This window comes from Eurytemora carolleeae, unplaced genomic scaffold (assembly GCF_000591075.1).
Source record: "Eurytemora carolleeae unplaced genomic scaffold, Eaff_2.0 scaffold52, whole genome shotgun sequence".
In the NCBI taxonomy this organism is placed as follows: Eukaryota; Metazoa; Arthropoda; class Copepoda; order Calanoida; family Temoridae; genus Eurytemora; species Eurytemora carolleeae.
The window spans coordinates 411,315-431,423 of record NW_019396055.1 but is presented as its reverse complement, the minus strand read 5'-3'; the positions used below and the strand labels follow the sequence as shown (position 1 = coordinate 431,423).

General features: G+C 34.4%; 4 protein-coding genes across 5 annotated transcripts in view; all 4 read right to left on the bottom strand.

Annotated features, from left to right (window-relative positions):
• LOC111706811 (mediator of RNA polymerase II transcription subunit 11) overlaps positions 1–292 on the bottom strand; it is a 1,984-nt gene extending 1,692 nt beyond the window's left edge. Inside the window, exon 1 of the mRNA XM_023479756.1 lies at positions 89–292. Coding sequence (XP_023335524.1) covers positions 89–277 — 189 coding nt within the window. The 5' untranslated portion in view covers positions 278–292. The remainder of the gene's footprint in view (positions 1–88) is intronic.
• An 85-nt stretch (positions 293–377) lies between these two features.
• Positions 378–4,123, bottom strand: LOC111706797 (oligoribonuclease, mitochondrial). 2 transcript variants are annotated; one of them, XM_023479740.1, is made up of 7 exons: positions 3,954–4,123; positions 3,171–3,319; positions 2,802–2,975; positions 2,242–2,361; positions 1,272–1,367; positions 953–1,098; positions 378–503 (listed from the first exon to the last, which is right to left on the bottom strand). In XM_023479740.1, the coding sequence occupies exons 1-7, from the start codon at positions 4,048–4,050 to the stop codon at positions 434–436; spliced, it is 852 nt and encodes a 283-aa protein (XP_023335508.1). In that variant the 5' UTR covers positions 4,051–4,123; the 3' UTR covers positions 378–433. The 2 variants fall into 2 exon arrangements, with proteins under 2 accessions (XP_023335508.1, XP_023335513.1); XM_023479745.1 differs by having other exon boundaries at positions 3,171–3,273; positions 3,954–4,120.
• A 616-nt stretch (positions 4,124–4,739) lies between these two features.
• On the bottom strand, positions 4,740–10,518 carry LOC111706740 (nucleolin). Its single transcript, XM_023479668.1, has 8 exons — positions 10,399–10,518; positions 9,416–9,559; positions 8,711–8,800; positions 7,958–8,178; positions 6,264–7,728; positions 5,876–6,040; positions 5,514–5,630; positions 4,740–4,819 (listed from the first exon to the last, which is right to left on the bottom strand). Exons 2-8 carry the CDS (start codon positions 9,554–9,556, stop codon positions 4,763–4,765), a joined length of 2,256 nt encoding a protein of 751 aa, XP_023335436.1. The 5' UTR covers positions 9,557–9,559; positions 10,399–10,518; the 3' UTR covers positions 4,740–4,762.
• Positions 10,519–13,879: 3,361 nt separating this feature from the next.
• LOC111706927 (uncharacterized) lies at positions 13,880–18,721 on the bottom strand. The gene is made up of 7 exons (XM_023479879.1): positions 18,519–18,721; positions 17,456–17,527; positions 17,071–17,221; positions 15,118–15,602; positions 14,760–14,946; positions 14,492–14,618; positions 13,880–14,409 (listed from the first exon to the last, which is right to left on the bottom strand). The coding sequence occupies exons 1-7, from the start codon at positions 18,587–18,589 to the stop codon at positions 14,222–14,224; spliced, it is 1,281 nt and encodes a 426-aa protein (XP_023335647.1). The 5' UTR covers positions 18,590–18,721; the 3' UTR covers positions 13,880–14,221.
• Between the last annotated feature and the right edge of the window lie 1,388 nt (positions 18,722–20,109).

The window sequence follows — 20,109 nt, the reverse complement described above, 5'->3', positions numbered from 1 at the left end:
GGGGGGGGGGGGGGAAATATCACATCATTGAAACAGTAAATCTACGAGTTTACTCTGCTTTTAATTTTTTCCCAGAAATTCTGCTAACCTTAGATATCTCAGCTAGCGCCTGTCCTGCCGTGAGAAGACAGGAGACAATCTCCTTCTCAACCTTGTCCAGCTGATCCATCTTCGCCATCGGGGCGCTCGACATTCTAATAAATTTTCTGCAAAATTTACATAACAAACTATCACAGTTTCTCAGATCGACGCTCGCATAGTAGTATAACAATTTCATAACTATTACTAATAATTAATTGTTGTGGCTTTTTAGCCAAAGTGAGTCATTAAAGTTTCAACAGAAAGGAACAAAAAAATTAATCAAAAAAAATCTTTCATATTTAGAAATCTGATCTATTTAAAGGCTTTACAGAATAAAGATATCACATTTGTTCTACAATTTGAAAAAGTTTTCCTTGTAGTACTTCAGTTCTTTAATACTCTCCAGGATATCGTCAAGCGCTCTGAAATAAAATGAGGTAAATTGGACATGATCTGCAATGATCAGCGCTAACAGGGGTGTATGTTTTCTCGAAAAATCATTTTCTAACCCCAGATGTTATATATGTATGTTTGCGCGGGCGCAAACAAATCTTTTTAGACTTTTTTTCGCTGAATTGGGAGAATAAATAAATTTTTGGGTAAAAATATCAAAAAGAATGAAAAAATTTGCCTTTCTACATTTTTTTCCCAAATCATTAAAATTCAGTCCCCCGTAATTCTTAAAAATATACACCCCTGATGGATAGTTATTTTTCCTACTTAATAAGATTTTTAACAAATTTATCTATTTTCCTATCAAAATCATTAAAAGCAATTTTAAAAAAGCTATGAAAAAAAAGATTTTTCAACAAAATATTCTGATAGGAGTAAAACTGAACTAAAACATAACTCTAGCTGAGAAAACACTGACCTATGAGTTCCCATTTTTCTTGGAGCACTAGATAATGTTATTGGTTTCCATCTTGCGTACAGTTCTTTAATAGTTGAAACATCCACGATTCTATAATGCAAATGTGAGAACACACGCGGCATACATTTTTCAAGAAACTTCTTGTCCTGAAAAAAATAAAGAAATTATTTCTTATCAAAATTTAATTTCTGGTGGATAATGTAAAATTAAAATTAAATGTAAAACTCTTAAAATATAAGACAAGGTCTTTCTTAAATCTTTACAACTTCTATGGAACCTCAATACCGCTATGAGCGTAAAACTTAATTTTTAAAAATACCTCTCCAACACTGTTCCCCGCCAAAGGGCATTTTCCCTTTGGGGTTAATTTCTCCAGTAGCTGTAAAACCTGGTCCTCTGCACTTCTCATAGTAATCTAAGGAAAGAGGAGTTTAAACCAAAAATTGGAATCCGGATCCAATGGATTCGCCACTTTATGTATCCGCTCCATTTGGCTCCATGCGTCCGGATCCGGAAAAAATGAATAGAAGGATCTGGATCAACGTGCCAAATTTTCAACCAAAGCATCGAAAAATAAACTTGCTGCTCTAAAACAATTAATAATTAGACATCATTGAAACCTACCTAAAAGAAAAAACGGAAGAAATGTTTTTTTTTATTTTTCGTTGAAACAAATAAACAAAACTTATCAAATCAAATAAAATCATAGTTTTAGGGACATCCTACTAACCAAATATTCACCTCAAGATGAATCTACTAAATTAAACAATATTTGTGGGTTTACAGCTTGTGATAGCCGTATTTAACTCTTATTATTTATTTAAAATAGCATAAATGGTTTTTTGTCGGGCCGGGTATTTTTTATTTTGTATCTTTTATTTCCTTCTTAATAAAAAGAAAAAAGAAAAGCTTAATTAAATTTGTATGAGCAGGATTCTAATTCATTTCTTGGCAGGACGAATTCAGGAATAAATGCACAATTTCGTTCAAAATTAGACAATTTCCTGGTTTTGTTTAATAAATTAAAATCTAACTATTATGCTTAATTAATAATTATGCTTAAATCTCTGGTATTTTTGAAAACAGAAGAAATATCAGACCACATTTTTGAAATGGCAGGACTAGGGCTATTTAGAGATTATTGTTTCATGAAAAATATTTCGAAAACTATGTTGCCATCTTGAATAAATATAAAATATAAAAAAATCCATATTTAAAGTCAAAGACGGCTTTCAAGTCTACAAATTAAGATAGAGAATTGTGTAATTAGTAGGAATATCTAAGACTACCTGACTAGTTAAGCATGCTGCAGTAAGTCCTGAGTCTCCATGATGCTGTGTACACCATTCATCCATCTCATCCAGCAGGCCAGCAGCAGTTTGGATTATTATACTTTCACTTCTACCAACCTAGATTTATACATTGTACAGACCTAGATTCAAGTTTTTTACAGACCTAGATTCAAGTCTTGTAAAGAGCTGGATTCAAATCTTGTTTAGACCTAGATTCAATTCCTGTAGAGATCTAGATTCAAGTTTTGTATATACCTAGATTCATGTCTGTATAGACCTAGATTCATGTCTTGAATAGACCTAGATTCATGTCTTGAATAGACCTAGATTCATGTCTTGAATAGACCTAGATTCAAGTCTTGAATAGACCTAGATTCATGTCTTGAATAGGCCTAGATTCATGTCTTGAATAGACCTAGATTCATGTCTTGAATAGACCTAGATTCAAGTCTTGTATAGACCTAGATTCAAATCTTGTATAGACCTAGATTTAAGTCTAGTTAGACCTAGATTCAGATAAGAGTAAATATAAATATAAATGAAATAAATATATTTACCTCCTCAAGAGTATCTCCTTCTGTAACAACCACAGCAATCTCCATGATCACATCCTTCTTAATATCCAGTCCGGTCATCTCACAGTCAACCCAGATCAACCTCTTCTCCGATCCCAGTCTTGATCTGACCTGGGTACTTGAGCTCATAACTCTGCTCTGGGTTGACATCTCCACCTTAGACAGATTTATATTAGAATCAGACATTAAGGATGTTATGGGAAAATAAATCTCCCCCCTCCCCTCCAGCGTTTATGCCCTCCTTAGATACATTTGAATTATGAATTTCCTCTAAAGCTCACTATTTTTTTTAAATTAAGCTATTAAAAAAAACATAAAATAAGATGTTCATAACAAAAATGAAAATTTTACCGAATTATTCAGATTTTGATCTCTTCTTCGGGCGCAAGGGGCTGAGTTAGAAGAATGTAAACATGAAATACTCCGACAACCAGGAAACCCAACCACGCCTGATCTAAAACTCAGAGGTTTAACCAAACTGAAACCGTAAACAGAGAATCCTAAAACAATCGATAATCTTTATTGTTTTAAGGGAGTGTAAAGGAAAAATGAAAGGGGGTATAGGCTGAAACCCAAGCATTTTAGGAGTTGATCGAGCCCCATAAGAGTTCTATCTGATGTTCCTGTCTCGAGAAATTGGTATAAAACTGTGTAAAATTTATACGAAAATTTACATGTATAAAATTTTGTTTAAAAATCGTAGGTTAAAACAGATCATATTCAGCAAATACGCAACCAATCTGAATACGACGATAACACAGAAAAACTTAGGTTTGCTAGGTTTGAATTTAATAATTTTTCATTTTTAATAAATAGTCCAAGCGCTGCGGCCACATAAATGTCTTAATCCAAATTAATTTGTTGAATCTTCGCAATTTGTGCAATCTAGAAATTAGAAGAAAACTTCTTAAGCTTTAAAGAGCAATTCACACATGGAACAGTTTGCCAGTAGAGATAGCAATGCCACTTCATTCAGTTTAAAGAATATGAATGATAACCATATATCAGGGGCGTCTAGATCCCTCGTTAACCTTAGTGAACTATCAATAGAAAAAAACAGATAATTAACTCGCTGAAAATGTCACAATAGTAAACTCCCCTCGAAAAATATTCTATTAATCCAGTAATATTTACCTGAACTAAAGAGGGATCTGAGATTGTTTGTGTACAAGTATACAGCCATAGATATAAATCTGAAAAATTTTATGTACAAGCTACAAATACGTGACATACAATACAAAATCTGTATTTTGTACAAGGTATTTACAGGGTGTCCAAATAAACATGGGAATTCAGTGACGAATTCGATATCGTCTTTATAAATAATTCTTTGATTTAGTATAGTGATACCTACAGAGAAAGCTTTAATCTGTAAGAGTTTCGTCTGCTATGTTCACAATTTTTTTGTTTATGTTTTGACTGCATACAGTTGTATTTAGTAAAACAAGAAAATTACAGTATACAAACAGAGTAAACTTGTCAGTATTCACTGTTCATCTTGCGGAGACATTATAGACACATCTTTACAGTCTTTCACCCTTTTCATAAAATAAACTCTAGCAGATATAATAATATTATGGCTTTTGAAATTAGGTATTACCATGCTAATTCATGACAAAGACGATATCGAATTCGTCACTGAATTCCCATGTTTTTTGGGACACCCTGTACTTCAAGTGTGCAGAATACAAATACATGTGTTAACTGTTAACTAATGTAAATAATCCTTTAGCATACAATGTTTATTGTTAATTGTAAGTACACATAGAAAGCTTATTTGAAGAAAAAGTACAATGTTCGGCGACAGATTACTATTAAGATCAGAATGTACATATGTTAAACAATTTTAGTGTGGGAACATAAACATATATAATGTTAATGAGACCGGTCACATTCATTTATCATTTTTTTATTTTTTTCCCAAAAATGATTTGATTGATTTTTTATTCAGTCAACAATTCGTCAACGTTAGTGCTTGATTTCTCTGACTTACTCTCCTCCTAGGAAAAATGTATTAAAGGGACAGTAAGTTTAATGCCCGATTTACAAAAAACCATTAAAACCTTTGTGTTCGTCGAGTACTGAGATGTGTGTGTGTTCTGTGTGTAAACGTATCTAAATCCGGTTGTCTCATCAGCTGCAAATTCCACTGTGCGTTGCGTTGAGTTCAAACTGTACGCAGTGCACACCGGAATTTTCAGCTGAGCATACAGCAGATTTAGATACGTTTACACACATATTTCTGTGCTTGACGAACACACAACGGTTTTAAGGGTACTGTTGTAAATCGAGCATGGCCATGCATTCCTCTCTTTGCATGGAGGGTCACTTAATATTCTTTAAATTAATTGGGAATTGATGCTATGGAAACTGACCTAGAGGAGACCAACCTAACGGGTAACTAAAATAATTAAATAGTAGGTTTTAATAAGTATCGAAAATTTAGTTTAATCTTCCCGAGCGTTCTTACGGATTTGTAATTCGGTCTTAACAATCAAAAGATCTTTTACAATTTCTGGTTGGTGACCCCGTGGGTCAGAAAGCACATAGGTCGGTTTCCTCTAGGTCAGATGAGCGGATAACTTGAGATAATTCCAAATCTTTAAGATTGTATAAATTTAAAGAAAAAGAAAAGTCAAGAGAGAAAAGAGTTTAAGAAAACGTTTAAGTTTTTAACATTTTTAGAAGATTTACCTCATCATCTGATTCGTCTGAGTCCTTGTTGAAGACAATCTTGTTGTCAACCTTCTTCTCCGAGATGTCGGAACCAAACAGATCATCAAAGGATTGAGCAACATTCTTCAAATTATCCTGCAATTCAAGTTATGTTGTATTTTTTAAACTTTTTATCAAAAGTTTAAAACATTTCCTTTTAAATTATTTATTAAACACAAACATTTTCATGACCCTAAGAGGGATGGGAAACTTGGAATGAATTTTTAAAAAAAAAACATATATTTCGTGTTAATACGTCACAAATTGTTTTTTACCCCTTTCGATAAATTCTAGGCATATGTTATATTTGTTTTGTCATCGTGAATTCTTAACATTTCTACCTTATTCTCAGTCTCATCATCTTCGGAGTCGGAGAAGCTAATATTCATTTTATGAGTCCTAGATTTTTCCGGAGACGGAGATTTTGAAACTAGTCTCTCAACCCCATTCTTAGCTCCTCCGGGTTTACCTTCAATCTCGTCTGCGGTGCAGTATTGGAGAATCTCCTGGAAAAATTCAGGTTTTGATCCGAGCTAGTAAGAGCAGTAGATCATATTCAGCAAATACGCAACCAATCTGAATACTACGATANCCCTATAAATCAGTTTAGTCAAATTCTCAAGTTGTTATTTTTAATTACGCATTTAAATGTTTCAGAATTTATATATTCAGAAAAATATTGATAACTGTATTCAAATATATGAGACAAAAATCGTTGGTTCGGTTTACCTTATGATCATAAGCAAAATGCTTAATAAGTGTATTCACGTCCGACATCTTCTTGGAGCAGGTTGGACAGGTCCAGGGTTTCTTATTAGGTAACTTGCTCCGTAGTTCCTTCTTGAAGTGATCAAGAAGATGGTTTTTCAGATCAGAAACTTTTGAGTACTCGATCAAACATTTAAAACAAACGGCCACGTTCTTCTCTGATGGTGAAGAGTTTTTGGTTTCGGTCTCCTGAGTTGATGAGGGTTCTTGCTTTTTACAATTTTCTTTGTGTCGCTTCATCCCCTTTTTAGACACGAAAATCAACAAACAATCTGGACACATTAGTACAGCTTCAGACTCGTCTTCAGATTCATCCTTCTCATCCTCATGTTCTGAACCTTCAGCGTTGGAATCTGTTTTCTCCGGAGGGGATTTCTTAGACCCCCGTCCCGCTTTAATCTCTGGCTTTTTCTTCAGGGAATTCTCGAATACTGTCACAAGGTGCTTGGCGTTCTCCAGGTTTTCTAGAGGTTCCCAGGTTTGATCTTCAGGAAGATCCCAACCCTTCCATTTCACCAGATATAACAAATTCTTGCCGGTTCCTTTTTTATCTACAACCTTCTCCACCTCATAATCTACTTCCTCTATTCCCCCTACATCGTCCTCATCATTGTCTTCATCTTCTTCCTCTTTCTCTTCAGAGATGTTTTTAGTTTTTTCTTTGCCAACACTTTTACGCCCTCTCTTTTTCTTCTCAGAAGCTTTCTTGGGACCGCTGATTTCCTCCGATTCAGTTTCTTTTTTTTCTTGAACCTTTGATTTTCTTCTAGACCTGTCCACCTTCTTGCTCGGGTTTGACGAGGGTGTGCAAGAAACATCATCATCTTTTCCTTCAAGATCTATATTTTCCGGAGTGGTTTTCCCTTTCATAGAAGTGGTTGATCTTCCGCTGCTCTTTCTCATTCGCGGAGACTCTTCATCAACCGGAAGGATGTTCTCCACGTCCGTCTTCTTAACAAGCTTTCCAGCTTTCTTTGTCGGAGTGGACATTTCATCGACACGAAGAGATCCAGAAACCGTCCCAACTTCTTCGAACTCTTTGGTATTTCTTCTTTTTTTAGAAACTGCCTGGGTTTTAGATCGTCCGGACGTTTTTCTTTTCCTGCCAGTTTCCATAGGACTGTCGTCCTTGTCTACCTTAGGGGAATCGTCAGGTTTACTGGGTTCAAAAATCAGGTCGTCATCGTCGTTGGCAAACGTGTCATCGTCGTTGGCAAACATGTCCTCGTCTTCGTCGAACAAGGGGTTCGGAGCCAGCTGGGGAACTGGAGAAGAGCTGGTGGACCCTGACAGGTAGGACGAGTAGTATTTTAGAACTTCTCCGTCCGTATCCTTGGTGCAGTTCCTCACGTCCACCTTCAAACAATCCTTCATAGCGCTCACAAAATATCTAGAATGTTCCTTTCCGGATTCATCAACGGGCTCTCTAGAATCAGAAGAAAGGTTAAAGGGATTGTTGAGTCATTTAGATTTGAAGTCGGGTAACAAATTGAACTATGTCTGATTAATACTATCAACAAATGATATACATATTTTAATCAAGTTTTGGAATACTTTTCTTTTAGTTCAAAGTAGGTTAAATTTTTCTCATTAATTAATTTTCAGTATTTTAAATAAATAAAATAACAATTATGAATTAATTTCATTTTGCTTACTGTTGAGGATTCTGGGGGGAGGAAGTGCCATCTCTATTCTCGTTATCTCCTTTCTGATCTTCTGTCTCTTCTTGTTCCTTATCATCATCCTTCTTCCCCGCTCCTTTCTTAGATTTCTTTCCTCCTTTCTTAACAACCTTCTTAGCTGGAATAGGTATAGGAATTGGACTGGAGGGCTCCAGGTTGTTCGTCTCTCCCCCATCTTCCGAGTCGACCGGAGACTATAAATCCAAAATTTACCAGTTATTTTCACTCTTCTATGTTTTTTAATAAAAAAGTTTTCAACAATTGGCAAATCTGAACCAACTCTCGATTCACAGTGAAATTGTTATTTCAATTATTTAAAAGGTTAGATAAAAAAGATATAAATGGCTGTATCTCCGGGTTTTCTAATCTGTTAAAAAAATTAGATGACTTAGATATGAGCAATTGGCAAATCTGAACCAACTCTCGATTCACAGTGAAATTGTTATTTCAATTATTTAAAAGGTTAGATAAAAAAGACAATTAACGAGATTTAACATTGTGCATTATGCTTAAACCTTCCTCCACTATGTGCAACATGTGCATTACGCTTCCTCCACCCCTGGTTAACTTAATCCCTCATAATCGCAAAATCATGTTTTCATATTTGTTAGTTTAAATATATTGAAGATAAATATACGATTTTATAAACCATTCGACAATAATAATAAAAGATACCATAAACGTTTAAACAAAAAGGTTTTAGCAATAAATTTATTATTTTCCTACCTCATCCTCCAGGTTTAGTATAATATCCAGAGTTCTTGCAACAGACATAAATTCATCCTTGTCAGCTGCAGACTTTATGGTTGTCTGTCCCTTTAAAAAAAATATACAGGGCAGATTCAGACTGTTCATAAAAAGTCTCATCAATTTTTAGGACAGGGTTGACTTTGAAGTGTCGCAACGCCTTGAGCTTTGATTTTACGGCTCTAACTCACTTTTTTCTGTAGCCCTTTGCATGTTCATTTTAGCACTAAGAGCACTTATTGTTAGCTTTGGCTTAAAGAAGAAATTGGCAAAATTCTCATCGATTTTTGCTTGAGAGTTCGAGACACCGTGAAGGGTGTATATTTTCTTGAAAATCCCCCCCCCCCCTCCTTCTTTCAAAATCATATTTTTTCCCCTGAAGAAAGGCAGGGAGGGATGATAATGACGTTTAGGAGAAAATAATTAAATATTTTGGGGTTCAAAAAGATAAAACAAAACACCTTTAGATATCTAATTTTTCATCAACTCCGAGGTGCATAATTCAGAATATTAACTCCCTTCAAGGCAGGAAACAAAACATATTTCGGGGTACTTTTTTTTAAAAGATCAACCCCCCTCCCCCCTTAGTCAAAAATGTATCTCTAATGACTGATTATATTTTTGGGTTTAGTATTATGTTGACTATTAATATTATTAAATGATAATCCATCCTATCCCTCCTACCTGATAGAGATACTGGACGAGTTTAGTGAGGATGGGTTTCCTTACTCCGGGTAGAGATATCTCTGTGGGAGCAGACGGAGACTGTTTCTCAGCGGATATCTTGAATAGATCGGAGAGAAAACTAGACTCATTGATCAGCATAACCTGAGAATTGAATTTGTAATTACTACTTTTCATACAGGCAATGTAGGGAAGTTAAGGAGCTGCCATGCAAGAACTTCCAATACCAATTGAATCTAATAAACACCAGGATATGATGTTTTGAAGGATAAACTGGTCCCAAGAAACAGAGGTCAAGAAAAATTTAGATATGCTAAAGTCTAGTACAATTTTCATTAAATTTACTAAATTTACAGGATAGGACAATGTTTTAGATTGGAGGAGGATCATGTTTTCACGACCACAAATATATTATGTTTGAGATTGGATGAGAATCATGTCATTACTACTAGTATTATTAAAGAACAACCCGTCAGTCAATAAAATCCAACAGGATCAAGATTAGATGAAAATCAAGACTGACTTTATAAGGATCAAGATTAGAAAAGGATCAGGATTGGATAAGGATCAGGATTGGATGAGGATCAGGAGTAGAAAAGGATCAGGATAATATAGGGATCAGGATTAGATGAGGATCAGGATTAGAAAAGGATCAGGATTGGATGAGGATCAGGATTGGATGAGGATCAGGATTGGATGAGGATCAGGATTGGATGAGGACCAGGATTAGATAAGGATCAGGATTGGATAAGGATCAGGATTGGATGAAGATCAGGATTGGATGAAGATCAGGATTGGATGAAGATTAGGATTGGATGAGGATCAGGATTGGATAAGAATTGGATAAGAATCAAGATTGGACGAGAATCAAAATTGGATAAGAATAAAGATTGGACGAGAATCAAAATTGGATAAGAATAAAGATTGGACGAGAATCAAAATTGGATAAGGATCAAAACTGGTCAAGAATAAGGAATGCTTACCTTATGTGCATGAACCGCACCTCCATCGCAGTGGAACGTAACATCAATAAAATCGTCATGAGTTCGCAGAAAATGCGCGCTCCTCACAATATCCCTAAATTTTACATTAAAATAAAACGACTAAGCTAAATTACACTTGATTCACATCTAAAAGAGATATTCATTAATTAGCCATCTGAAAATGTTGTGCTTTACAACGAAATGTATTATGGCGAAAATGACAGTTGTTTAAAACCTTGAGTGATAGGTTGGGTTGGAGAGAGTATTATCATGAAATCAATAACTAACGAAATATACCAAAATAAGAATTCTAAAATAAGGATAAAGAGATGGAATTTAAAGAATTTGAGCCGCGGTTTAAATCCGCCAAAACCAGATAACACAATTTAAAATCTGGCAACATGTTCCTTTTTCAGGGGACATAAGTTCCAAAACTAACACCAAATATTGAAAGACTCACAGCCCATATTGAGATTTTAAGTCGATAATAAAAACTATAACCAACATTGTATTAAGCATCACAAGGACAACCATTCCGAATTTGAAACTATTTTCTAAAATTAAAATTTTTAAACCATTCCGAATTTGAAACTATTTTCTTAAAATCAAAATTTTTAAAGGAGTTCTTTTTATATTAAAACCCAAGACAATGTCAGGTTTTCCATTTTCAAACATATCCTGAATTTGAATTATTGTAGCGTTTTCGAGACAACACCAACTTCCCGTTTTTTAGTATAATCCGCAATTTAAAACCAATCTCATTTTAATAACTTACAAAATAAATCGCTGAAAGAAAAAATTTATCTAATTAAGCCTTAATTAACCCTGAATTAAATTTAGAATCTAAGTTTTCAAATTTTATTTGTTAAATAAGAGAACAAAGTTGATTTAGTTTCCTGTATTTTAAACAATCAATTTCCCGCATTTCATTTAATCCTACATTGCAATAAAAAATTTCTCAATGCCGTAATATTTTTTTTAATTACAAAAGAACAATATGTTTTTATTAACCGTTTTGTTTATATTTTAACTTATCAATAAATCTTGTTTTTTGACGTAAGTTAGTAAATACTCGAAAATTGACATTGATATGAATTCGAGTAATTGTCTCAAAACCAGGAAATGTTTAAAAAAACGCGACATGAGCTGAAATGCGGTAATTGTTTCAAAATAGGGATATGTTCGAAAATGAAAACAAGAATCATCAAAAACTAATTCTCACACCTTATTATTAGTTAAAGTCGACATTTCTTGTTTTAATTAATAATCTTCGGCATTTCTTATAAATGTCTGGTTTAGTTTTGTTTAACTCGGCTTGGATTTTAAGATATAAACGCTAGGAAAAGATAACTTTGCAGACTAACACTCAGTGTTAGAAATGGGCCAATTTCTAGTTTTGGAACTAATTTCCCCTGTTTTTGGTAGGCATTTAAATAATGGGGAAAACTGGCAGATCGTCAAGAGTTATAGGTCGTCATTGAAGACTTAAACTTTGCGGTTAACCCTGTTTTAAAAGTGAAGAATTGTATAAAATAAATAATAGAAAAACTGTAGCATTTTATTATTAAGTATTAAAAGGCTTTTGCCAATTTCTTTGATATAGAGTTTCAATAAATAACAATTTTTCGGTCACTTGGTAGTGCGCTGTCACCTCCCTACTAACCTGAAAACCTAACCAAACTAAAGCCTCTATATAGGTATATGTAATTTTAGGTATATTTACGTAAAAATGCGTATGCTCAACTTTTGGTAAACTTGCGTATATTTACGTATTTATCATACCAAGCAATTTTGTAAGTGCTTAGGTTTTCCAGTAACGTATTTTTACGAATAATTGCGTATACTTTTTACCAAATATTTTTTTTAAGTTTTTAGTTTTTTATTTTGCGTATTTTTTAGTTTTTTTTTTCTTTTCTTAAAACATTTATTTTTAGAGTTTAAAAGTTTGAGGCAAGCCTAAAAATACGTATATTTTCGCAAATTTCATACAAAATACTTTTTCTAAGCTTTTTGTTTGGTTTTTTAAAGTATTTTTACGTATTTTTAGGTTTTGTCTTTAAACTAAAATTTGTATTTTTCTTAGAACTTATACGTTTGAGGCAACCATAAAAATACGTATATTTTCGTAAATTTCATAACAAGCTTTTTTTAACGTTTGTAGATTTTTATTTTACAAATTTTTAGGCATTTTTCGGATTTTTCTTTACTTAACAAATTGTATTTTTTAGAGTTGAAAAGTTTAATGCCAACCAATTTTTCTAAGTGTCAATATATTCACAAAAAATGCCTTTTTGAGAAAGAATTTAAAAATATTTTATGAATTTTTTTAAGAAAATTGTTAAGAAAGAAATTCAATGCAAACATTTTGATTGATACAATGTTTCAAACTTTCTATCATTTTGGAGAAAATTGATGTTTTCAATAGAATCAATGTCAGTAAATTCTCAACTTTTTGATAAATAGAAGTTCTACTTTGACAGCCTTAGAACAGGATAATGGTAAGTGTATGAAGTATAACAGATATTGAACACGTAATTGTTGAAGATACAGACAAAATGCATATATGAATGTTGATTTTGATGGATACAGATAAAGGAATGCAGTTGCGCAACTAGGGGGCAAACCGAGTTTCGCCCCCAGTAGAAAAGGATNTTTCTATGTTTTTGTATAAAGATAAATTAAACTAAAACAACAGCTGACAATGCCGGGAGAAAGAGCAAAATCTCAAAGACGACATCATTTCTTATAATACAGGGTGTCCCACGGTTGCGTACAGACGATATAAGGGTGGTGTATTTTTCGACCTACGCAAATCCGCTATACTCCACTTCTGACCTACGCCAAATCCGCTATACTACACATCCGACCTACTAGCACGTGGTTTTACAGCTGCTATATGGACTTGTGGCCGCAGCGCGCGGCCCCCTAGCCTGTCCTAGCCGTGGCGCTCGGCCCCCTCGCCTAGTAGGGGGGATAGACGATGTAACATTACCGATATAAGTTATAGCTCTAAATTGGGTGGATCCGCATTTGAAAGCTACTGCCGTTAGAACTATTGATCATTTTAACTATTGCTCGTTTGTAGTTTTAACAACGCATTATTTACTCCTTTTAGCTACTAGGCTTTTAGGGCGCCTTGCGTCCATCATCTATTTCAAAAGTAAAAAACAAAAACTAAAAAGTTTGCGGATTTCATATTCTTTTTCAAAATTTTACAAAAATTTAAAAACTTTTAAACACAATTTTTTGAAATTTTGATCATTCATAAACCTTCCCTATGGTCAAAATTTGGGCCCGATCGGTTCAGCCGTTTTGACGTTTATTGGATACAAACAAACAAAAAAAAACACCCAAACAAACAGACATACAGACAGACACCCAGACAAGCTAAATTTATATATGCAGTTAAAATTTTTTATTTCATGAAAAAATATAGTTTAATCATCACAAAATAGTTCACATGATCAAACAATATTTCACATATGGACATAAAAATAATTCAATTGACCAAAAAATATTCTAATGAGCAAAAAAAGTAGTTCAATTGCAATACAATTAAGTTCAATTTAACCAAAACATAGCTTTCAAATGAGCCAAAAAAAATAGTTCAAATGAACCAAAAAATAGTTCAAATGAGCAAAAAATAGTTCAAATGATCAAACAGATAGTTCTAATAGCTAAAAAAGAGTTCAAATGAAGAACAAAAATAGTTCAAATGAGCCAAAAAAAAAGGTTCATATTTACATAAAAAAGAATTTTAAAGCATATTCGACAGCTGAGAACCATGACATAACTAGGTTTGGAGATAGATCCCGCTTGGTTCTCACATCAGTGTCTTCACTTCTTCACTATCCTGGATACATCTCTCAAGGTTTTTGTTTGTTTCAGTATTATAAAATTCTCCTATAACGTACTCATCATGCTCCCACACAACTTTCAGGGCAAGTGCATCCTTAGAGAAAGCATCCTTCAACAACCCCTTAAAGATCTTCTTCTCCTCTTCACAGTAGACTGTAAAAATAAAAGCTGTTTATTAAAATTGATTAAATTACACCCCCCTCCCATACTCCTGGAATAATTTAAAGTAATGAACCTGAACTATTAATTTCCGAAGATTTACTCCGTATTTGGATTCCTAGGAAGGGTATCTTGAGGAAGCTAAGATGTATCGAGTAAATCTGATCGAACCATTGAGCATCTCCAGAGTCAACCAGTAAAACCTTTAATCCAAACCATGAAAAGATAGTTCGACATATCTGAGAGTTTTTTTTCGCTGAAGTGGGGAAAATAAATCAAATTTATAATTTTTTAAAACTTAAAAATTATGGCTTTTAATATAATTTTGAACTTGTTCAAGTTTCCTTGTATTGATTGCAATTAGTAAGTTGAACAATGCGTCCACGGCAAAAGTTAGCTCCTGCCTTAACAACCACCAGGGACCCAACCTCAACCTTCTCCGTGGTCAGCTCCATCGCCTGGTACCTGGAGTTCAGGTTGTAAAAGGAGTTCATCTCCAAGATCAGATCATACAGCTTCTTTACGTCCGTCCTAGAACAAGGAAATTTCTTAGGACTTTGTGGGGACGGGTAGAAAATCTTTAAAAAACTACGCAAATATTGGTTTAACACGAGACAAAACTAAATTTGTAACTTTTTACTTTAATTCAAGTAACTAAATGGCGTTTAACTTTTTTTAAACATTGATGATGAATAAAACTACCTTAAGTTAACCCAGACCTCATGAGGTCCCCGTATAACCGTCCATAAAACCGGATACATCTTTCCTCTTTCCAGGTCTCTTGTAGTATACATCCGTGGGTTAATCGAACTGAGGTTCTTGTATCTAACATCAAACACTCGCCAGTTTTGATCCACGTAGAATATATCCTTGTGATACGCCAGGAGGCTTTTCAAGGAAGGGAAGTTGTAGTCTAGGGGGTCGATGAGCATCTGATACTTCTCAAACAAGTCTCGGTTCAGGTTGATATCAGGTATCCCACCTGGATACTGAGCTAGAAGCTCCAGAACCTTCTCTGCCACGGATTTTTGTAAGGGTTTAGGATAGGGTCGAGCTGAATCCAAAATACAAGCTCCGTCCTTGAGGCTCAAAACATTATTTTTAAACTGAACACTACTCCCGGCCAGTCCGTTCTCACAGAAATCTTTCAGATTAACGAATCCAAAATCTTCAAAGTTGACTTGAACCTGAAGTAAAATTAGATTTATTTTTTCAAATATTCCGTATACGAAATTTGAAGGGACCCTGGAATTGGACAGTTTTGTCTAGACGGTACCGCCTTGAATCAGATAGTTTTGTCTAGACGGTACCGCCTTGAATTGGACAGTTTTGTCTAGACGGTACCGCCTTGAATCAGATAGTTTTGTCTAGACGGTACCGCCTTGAATTGGACAGTTTTGTCTAGACGGAACCGCCTTGAATCAGACAGTTTTGTCTAGACGGTACCGCCTTGGATGGGACAGTTTTTTTCTAGACGGTACTGCCTTGAATCAGACAATTTTGTCTAGACAGTACCGCCTTGAATCGGACAGTTTTGCGGTACCGCCTTGAATCAGACAGTTTTGTCTAGACGGTACCGCCTCGAATCAGACAGTTTTGTCTAGACGGTACCGCCTTGAATCAGACAGTTTTTTCTAGACTATACCGCCTTGAATCAGACAGTTTTATCTAGACGGTACCGCCTTGAATCAGACAGTTTTGTCTAGACGGTACCGCCTTGAATCAGGCAGTTTTGTCTAGACTATACCGCCTTGAATTGGACAGTTTTGTCTAGACGGTACCGCCTTGAATCAGACAGTTGTCTAGACGGTACCGCCTTGAATCAGACAGTTAAGTCTAGACGGCACCGCCTTGAATCAGACAGTTTTTTCTAGACGATACCACCTTGAATCAGACAGTTTTGTCTAGACGGTACCGCCTTGAATCAGACAGTTTTGTCTAGACGGTACCACCTTGAATCAGACAGTTTTGTCTAGACGGTACCGCCTTGAATCAGACAGTTTTGTCTAGACGGTACCGCCTTGAATCAGACAGTTTTGTCTAGACGGTACCGCCATGAATGGGACAGTTTTTTCTAGACGGTACCGCCTTGAATCAGAGTTTTGTCTAGACGGTACTGCCTTGAATCGGACAGTTTTGTCTAGACGGTACCGCCTTGAATGGGAGTTTTTTTCTAGACGTTACCGCCCTGAATCATAGTTTTGTCTAGACGGTACCGCCTTGAATCAGACAATTTTGTCTAGACGGTACTGCCCTGAATCAGAGTTTTGTCTAGACGGTACCGCCTTGAATCAGACAGTTTTGTCTAGACGGTACCGCTTTGAATCAGACATTCTAATCTAAGACTTCAGGGTCACTTTGATATTACATCTTTAGTTTCTTAAAGAAGTTTATTTATTGTTTTCGTTTAAAAATTCTTATTAAATATTTTAACCATTAATTGATTAACAAATTTTGATAAATAATCAATGGCTGATTGTACCAACTAAGTTTTAGGATTGCTGATTAATCTATAAATAAAGTAGTAATCTCTGTTTATTTGTATGTCCGGTCATAATTCAGAATATACTTAATTATTAATTTATTAAAAGCTATCAGGGATTTGGTCCCGAAAAACAGGAAAATGTCGTTAAAGAAACTAATTTTACTCCTAACCTTGAATCTGTTAGTGAACTCTTGAAGGAGATCCTCCGGAGAAATTCCGTCCTTAAAATCCCTGAGGATGGATTTAACCTGGATCCAGGCTAGATCTGGGATAGGGCTCTCCAATACATCCCCAGCATTACTCAACGAAGCACCGAGTTTTCTAAAATTAGAACTTAAAAATTGCATATTAATTTCTAATAATTGGACGAATCACAGAAATTTCCCTGCATGTCAATAGTGCAGTAATCTAGTAACGTTTTCTTTCTAGAAAACGTCGGCCGCGAGGTGTTCATTTTAGACTGGCAAAATGAGAACTTCTCAACTTGAATAGTAGATCTTTAATTAAAGAAACAGTTAGAATAACGTTGACAATCCCTTTAATTTAATGATTTACCTTTGATTGTTTACTAAGTTCTTAGTTTGATTATTATATCCCCAGGGGGAATCCCGCTGCTTTTCAACCATCCTGAAAACATTAATATTAAGAGATTGTCACTTTAGTCCTATTCCTTAGATCAATAGTCTTGTGTTATGAATCTCAAAATCAAGCATTGATCTCCATCTTAATGCAGACCTACGGTTAATCCCATATTGGTTATACACTACACGGATAACTTCAATTTAAGGATCATGCATTGATCCTTTGATTTAATAGTGCCCCCATGGGATATCAAGATCAAACGTTCCAGATTAACAATTCTGCTCATAAATGTTCCGACCTCTTCCTTCAACCTATGTATTTGTATTACTTCAGCCACATAATTTATTTGCGTTTACGAGATCCAATAAAAATGAAGTTTTAGGCTGTAATAATAATAACTGTCGTATTTTCAAGTTACCCTCCAATTCACAACAGTACCTTTGACCTTTCTCGTCAATTTATGAGGAGGATATCTTCGTTTCTCCATGAGTAAAGAGTAAGTGAAGGATATCTTCGTTTCTCTGGCTTAAAAAGTGTTCAAATTTAACAATTTCCTCCATTGTTACTGTAGCAAAAATCCGCCATCACTTTCATTAAGCGACCAAAATTGAAAATAATCAATATTGATAAATATATACAAGGCAATCTCAATAATTGTTTATCAAGGATAGCTAATATTGGTAACGTTGTGAATCGGTCATGCCACTCTGTAAATGGAGGGTTGCTTAGAATTACGTCTTGGCTCTACAGTCACTTTAAGGTCTCATGTGTTGGTGGCCCTGTATTAACCAGAGGTTATATTTTATACCTACTTAGATATGTGAAGGCACAATATGGTGGTACATTCCTTTTTTATATCAGTTAGGGTTGTATGGGTTTTAATGTTTTTGTTTATTTAAAGGCAAGGATTTAATTTATATTTACTTAGATATATGAAGGCACTATATGGTGGTACAATCCTTTTTTATATCAGTTAGGGTTGTATGGGTTTTAATGTTTTTGTTTATTTAAAGGCAAGGATTTAATTTATATTTACTTAGATATATGAAGGGTTGATGCATCCGGGATTCCTCGTACTAGAATTCCACCCCCAGCCAACTCACTCATCTCACAAACCTTTCAAATCATAAACAAATCATAAATTAAAGCATTGTGAGATTTTTAGAGTGAAAGTTGAACAAATTTTTGCCATTTTTTGTATTTCTTAAATCTTGCATTGTATCAGGATCAATGCTTTATCTAGATTACTTTTAAATCTTCAGATTAATTTAATCTTTATTATTTGATATCCTCCATGGCAATCTGAAAAGAAAAGATTTTGCATTGATCCTCAATTTAAAAGTGCCCGTAGTGGATATCCAGCTCAAACAATCAGAATTTAGAGTGTAAAAAACTAAAGTTCCCAGCTCTGATGGCATAATATCCCTAATATCTGGGATAATTTCTGTTCTGGTTATCAAAAGTAAAAATTGCTATGGAACTCCCTCAATTCATGTTTTTTTTAAGTCCCTAATAGAGAACTTTACAAAATGTGGACAGGTCCCAATAATTTTTTCCAAGTAAAAGTCCACGAATCTCAGGAATCCATAACACAAGACTTGATTTCCAGTAGAAATTTGGCTTTTTAACCAAGTAATTTTTTTGCAGGAATTTGAAATGCAATTTTCTTGCAATACTTGGTTCCATCAAACGAGCAGGGGAAGGCAAGCGGCCATAAGCCACAACCGTTTTCCCTTCCAAGTCACATTAGATTTTGTCTTTCGGCAGCCATGACCGCAACCGCTCTGGCATCTAAGCCAAAACATTAACAATTGGTACATTTGACAATTGTTACGTTTCTATATGATAAATTTATTGCATCCAAATTGCGATTTTCAAAAATCCAGCCGCATTATACGCAAAAAATATTACCTTTAAGAAATTTTATAAGCTTGCCAAAGATTAATGAATGGATGTTCAGGTGATAAACTGCTTTACATTTTACACCGAAAATTTTAAGCATTGTGGGTACCGAGACAAATAGTTTCCAAGTAGTCTAAATTTATATCAAAAGGAAACATCATTTCTTCAAGTTAAACTTAAATTTTAAGAAATTTATATTTATCTTCTGCATGAGCCTCCGCTATGCAGAAACGAGCCTCCCAGATTTTCTAGGCAGGCCGAGCCTCCGCTATGCAAAAATGAGCATGCAAACATGTTCCTGTGTAAATCAGGAGGTAACTTATTTAAAGTTAAATTAAAGCTTTTTTTCAAATTTTTCGGTCATAAAAAGGTTTCTCAATTATGATAATAGTGCCTAATTATGACTAATAATTTGGTATATATATCTCTAGAATATTTTTTACATGAAAAGGAAAATATTTAGAGAAAAAAAATTTAATTGAATATCATCTCATCTTTTATAATCTTTAATTTAAGGAATAGGAATACCTTTCTTAGTAGTTCAAATTAAATCAAGAAAATTTGCATCATTTACTAAATCAGAACATTTTTCAAAAAAAGTTTTTGTTTAAATCTAAGATACAACAAAACAAACTTAAGTTAAATCCAGAAATATTCCAAATATCTTCCTTTCTGTGTTGGAAATGTTAAGGTTTGGTGTAAATCTTAATAACCACTTCTTGAGT

What these genes read in the sequence shown, in the direction of transcription:
- LOC111706797 (XM_023479740.1), bottom strand. Translation starts at nt 4,050, where the DNA reads ATGTCACGTATTTGTAGCTTGTACATAAAATTTTTCAGATTTATATCT. An exon ending in CAGCATGCTTAACTAGTCAG is followed by an intron (nt 1,368 to 2,241) that starts GTAGTCTTAGAT and finishes CTCTTTCCTTAG; the next exon opens with ATTACTATGAGAAGTGCAGA. An exon ending in CGGGGAACAGTGTTGGAGAG is followed by an intron (nt 1,099 to 1,271) that starts GTATTTTTAAAA and finishes TATTTTTTTCAG; the next exon opens with GACAAGAAGTTTCTTGAAAA.
- LOC111706740 (XM_023479668.1), bottom strand. Translation starts at nt 9,556, where the DNA reads ATGCTGATCAATGAGTCTAGTTTTCTCTCCGATCTATTCAAGATATCC. An exon ending in TCCCCCCAGAATCCTCAACA is followed by an intron (nt 7,729 to 7,957) that starts GTAAGCAAAATG and finishes TTCTGATTCTAG; the next exon opens with AGAGCCCGTTGATGAATCCG. An exon ending in ATGATGAGACTGAGAATAAG is followed by an intron (nt 5,631 to 5,875) that starts GTAGAAATGTTA and finishes CTTGAATTGCAG; the next exon opens with GATAATTTGAAGAATGTTGC.
- LOC111706927 (XM_023479879.1), bottom strand. Translation starts at nt 18,589, where the DNA reads ATGAGTGAGTTGGCTGGGGGTGGAATTCTAGTACGAGGAATCCCGGAT. An exon ending in TCAACCCTTCATATATCTAA is followed by an intron (nt 17,528 to 18,518) that starts GTAAATATAAAT and finishes TAATGTTTTCAG; the next exon opens with GATGGTTGAAAAGCAGCGGG. An exon ending in TTCGGAAATTAATAGTTCAG is followed by an intron (nt 14,410 to 14,491) that starts GTTCATTACTTT and finishes TTATTTTTACAG; the next exon opens with TCTACTGTGAAGAGGAGAAG.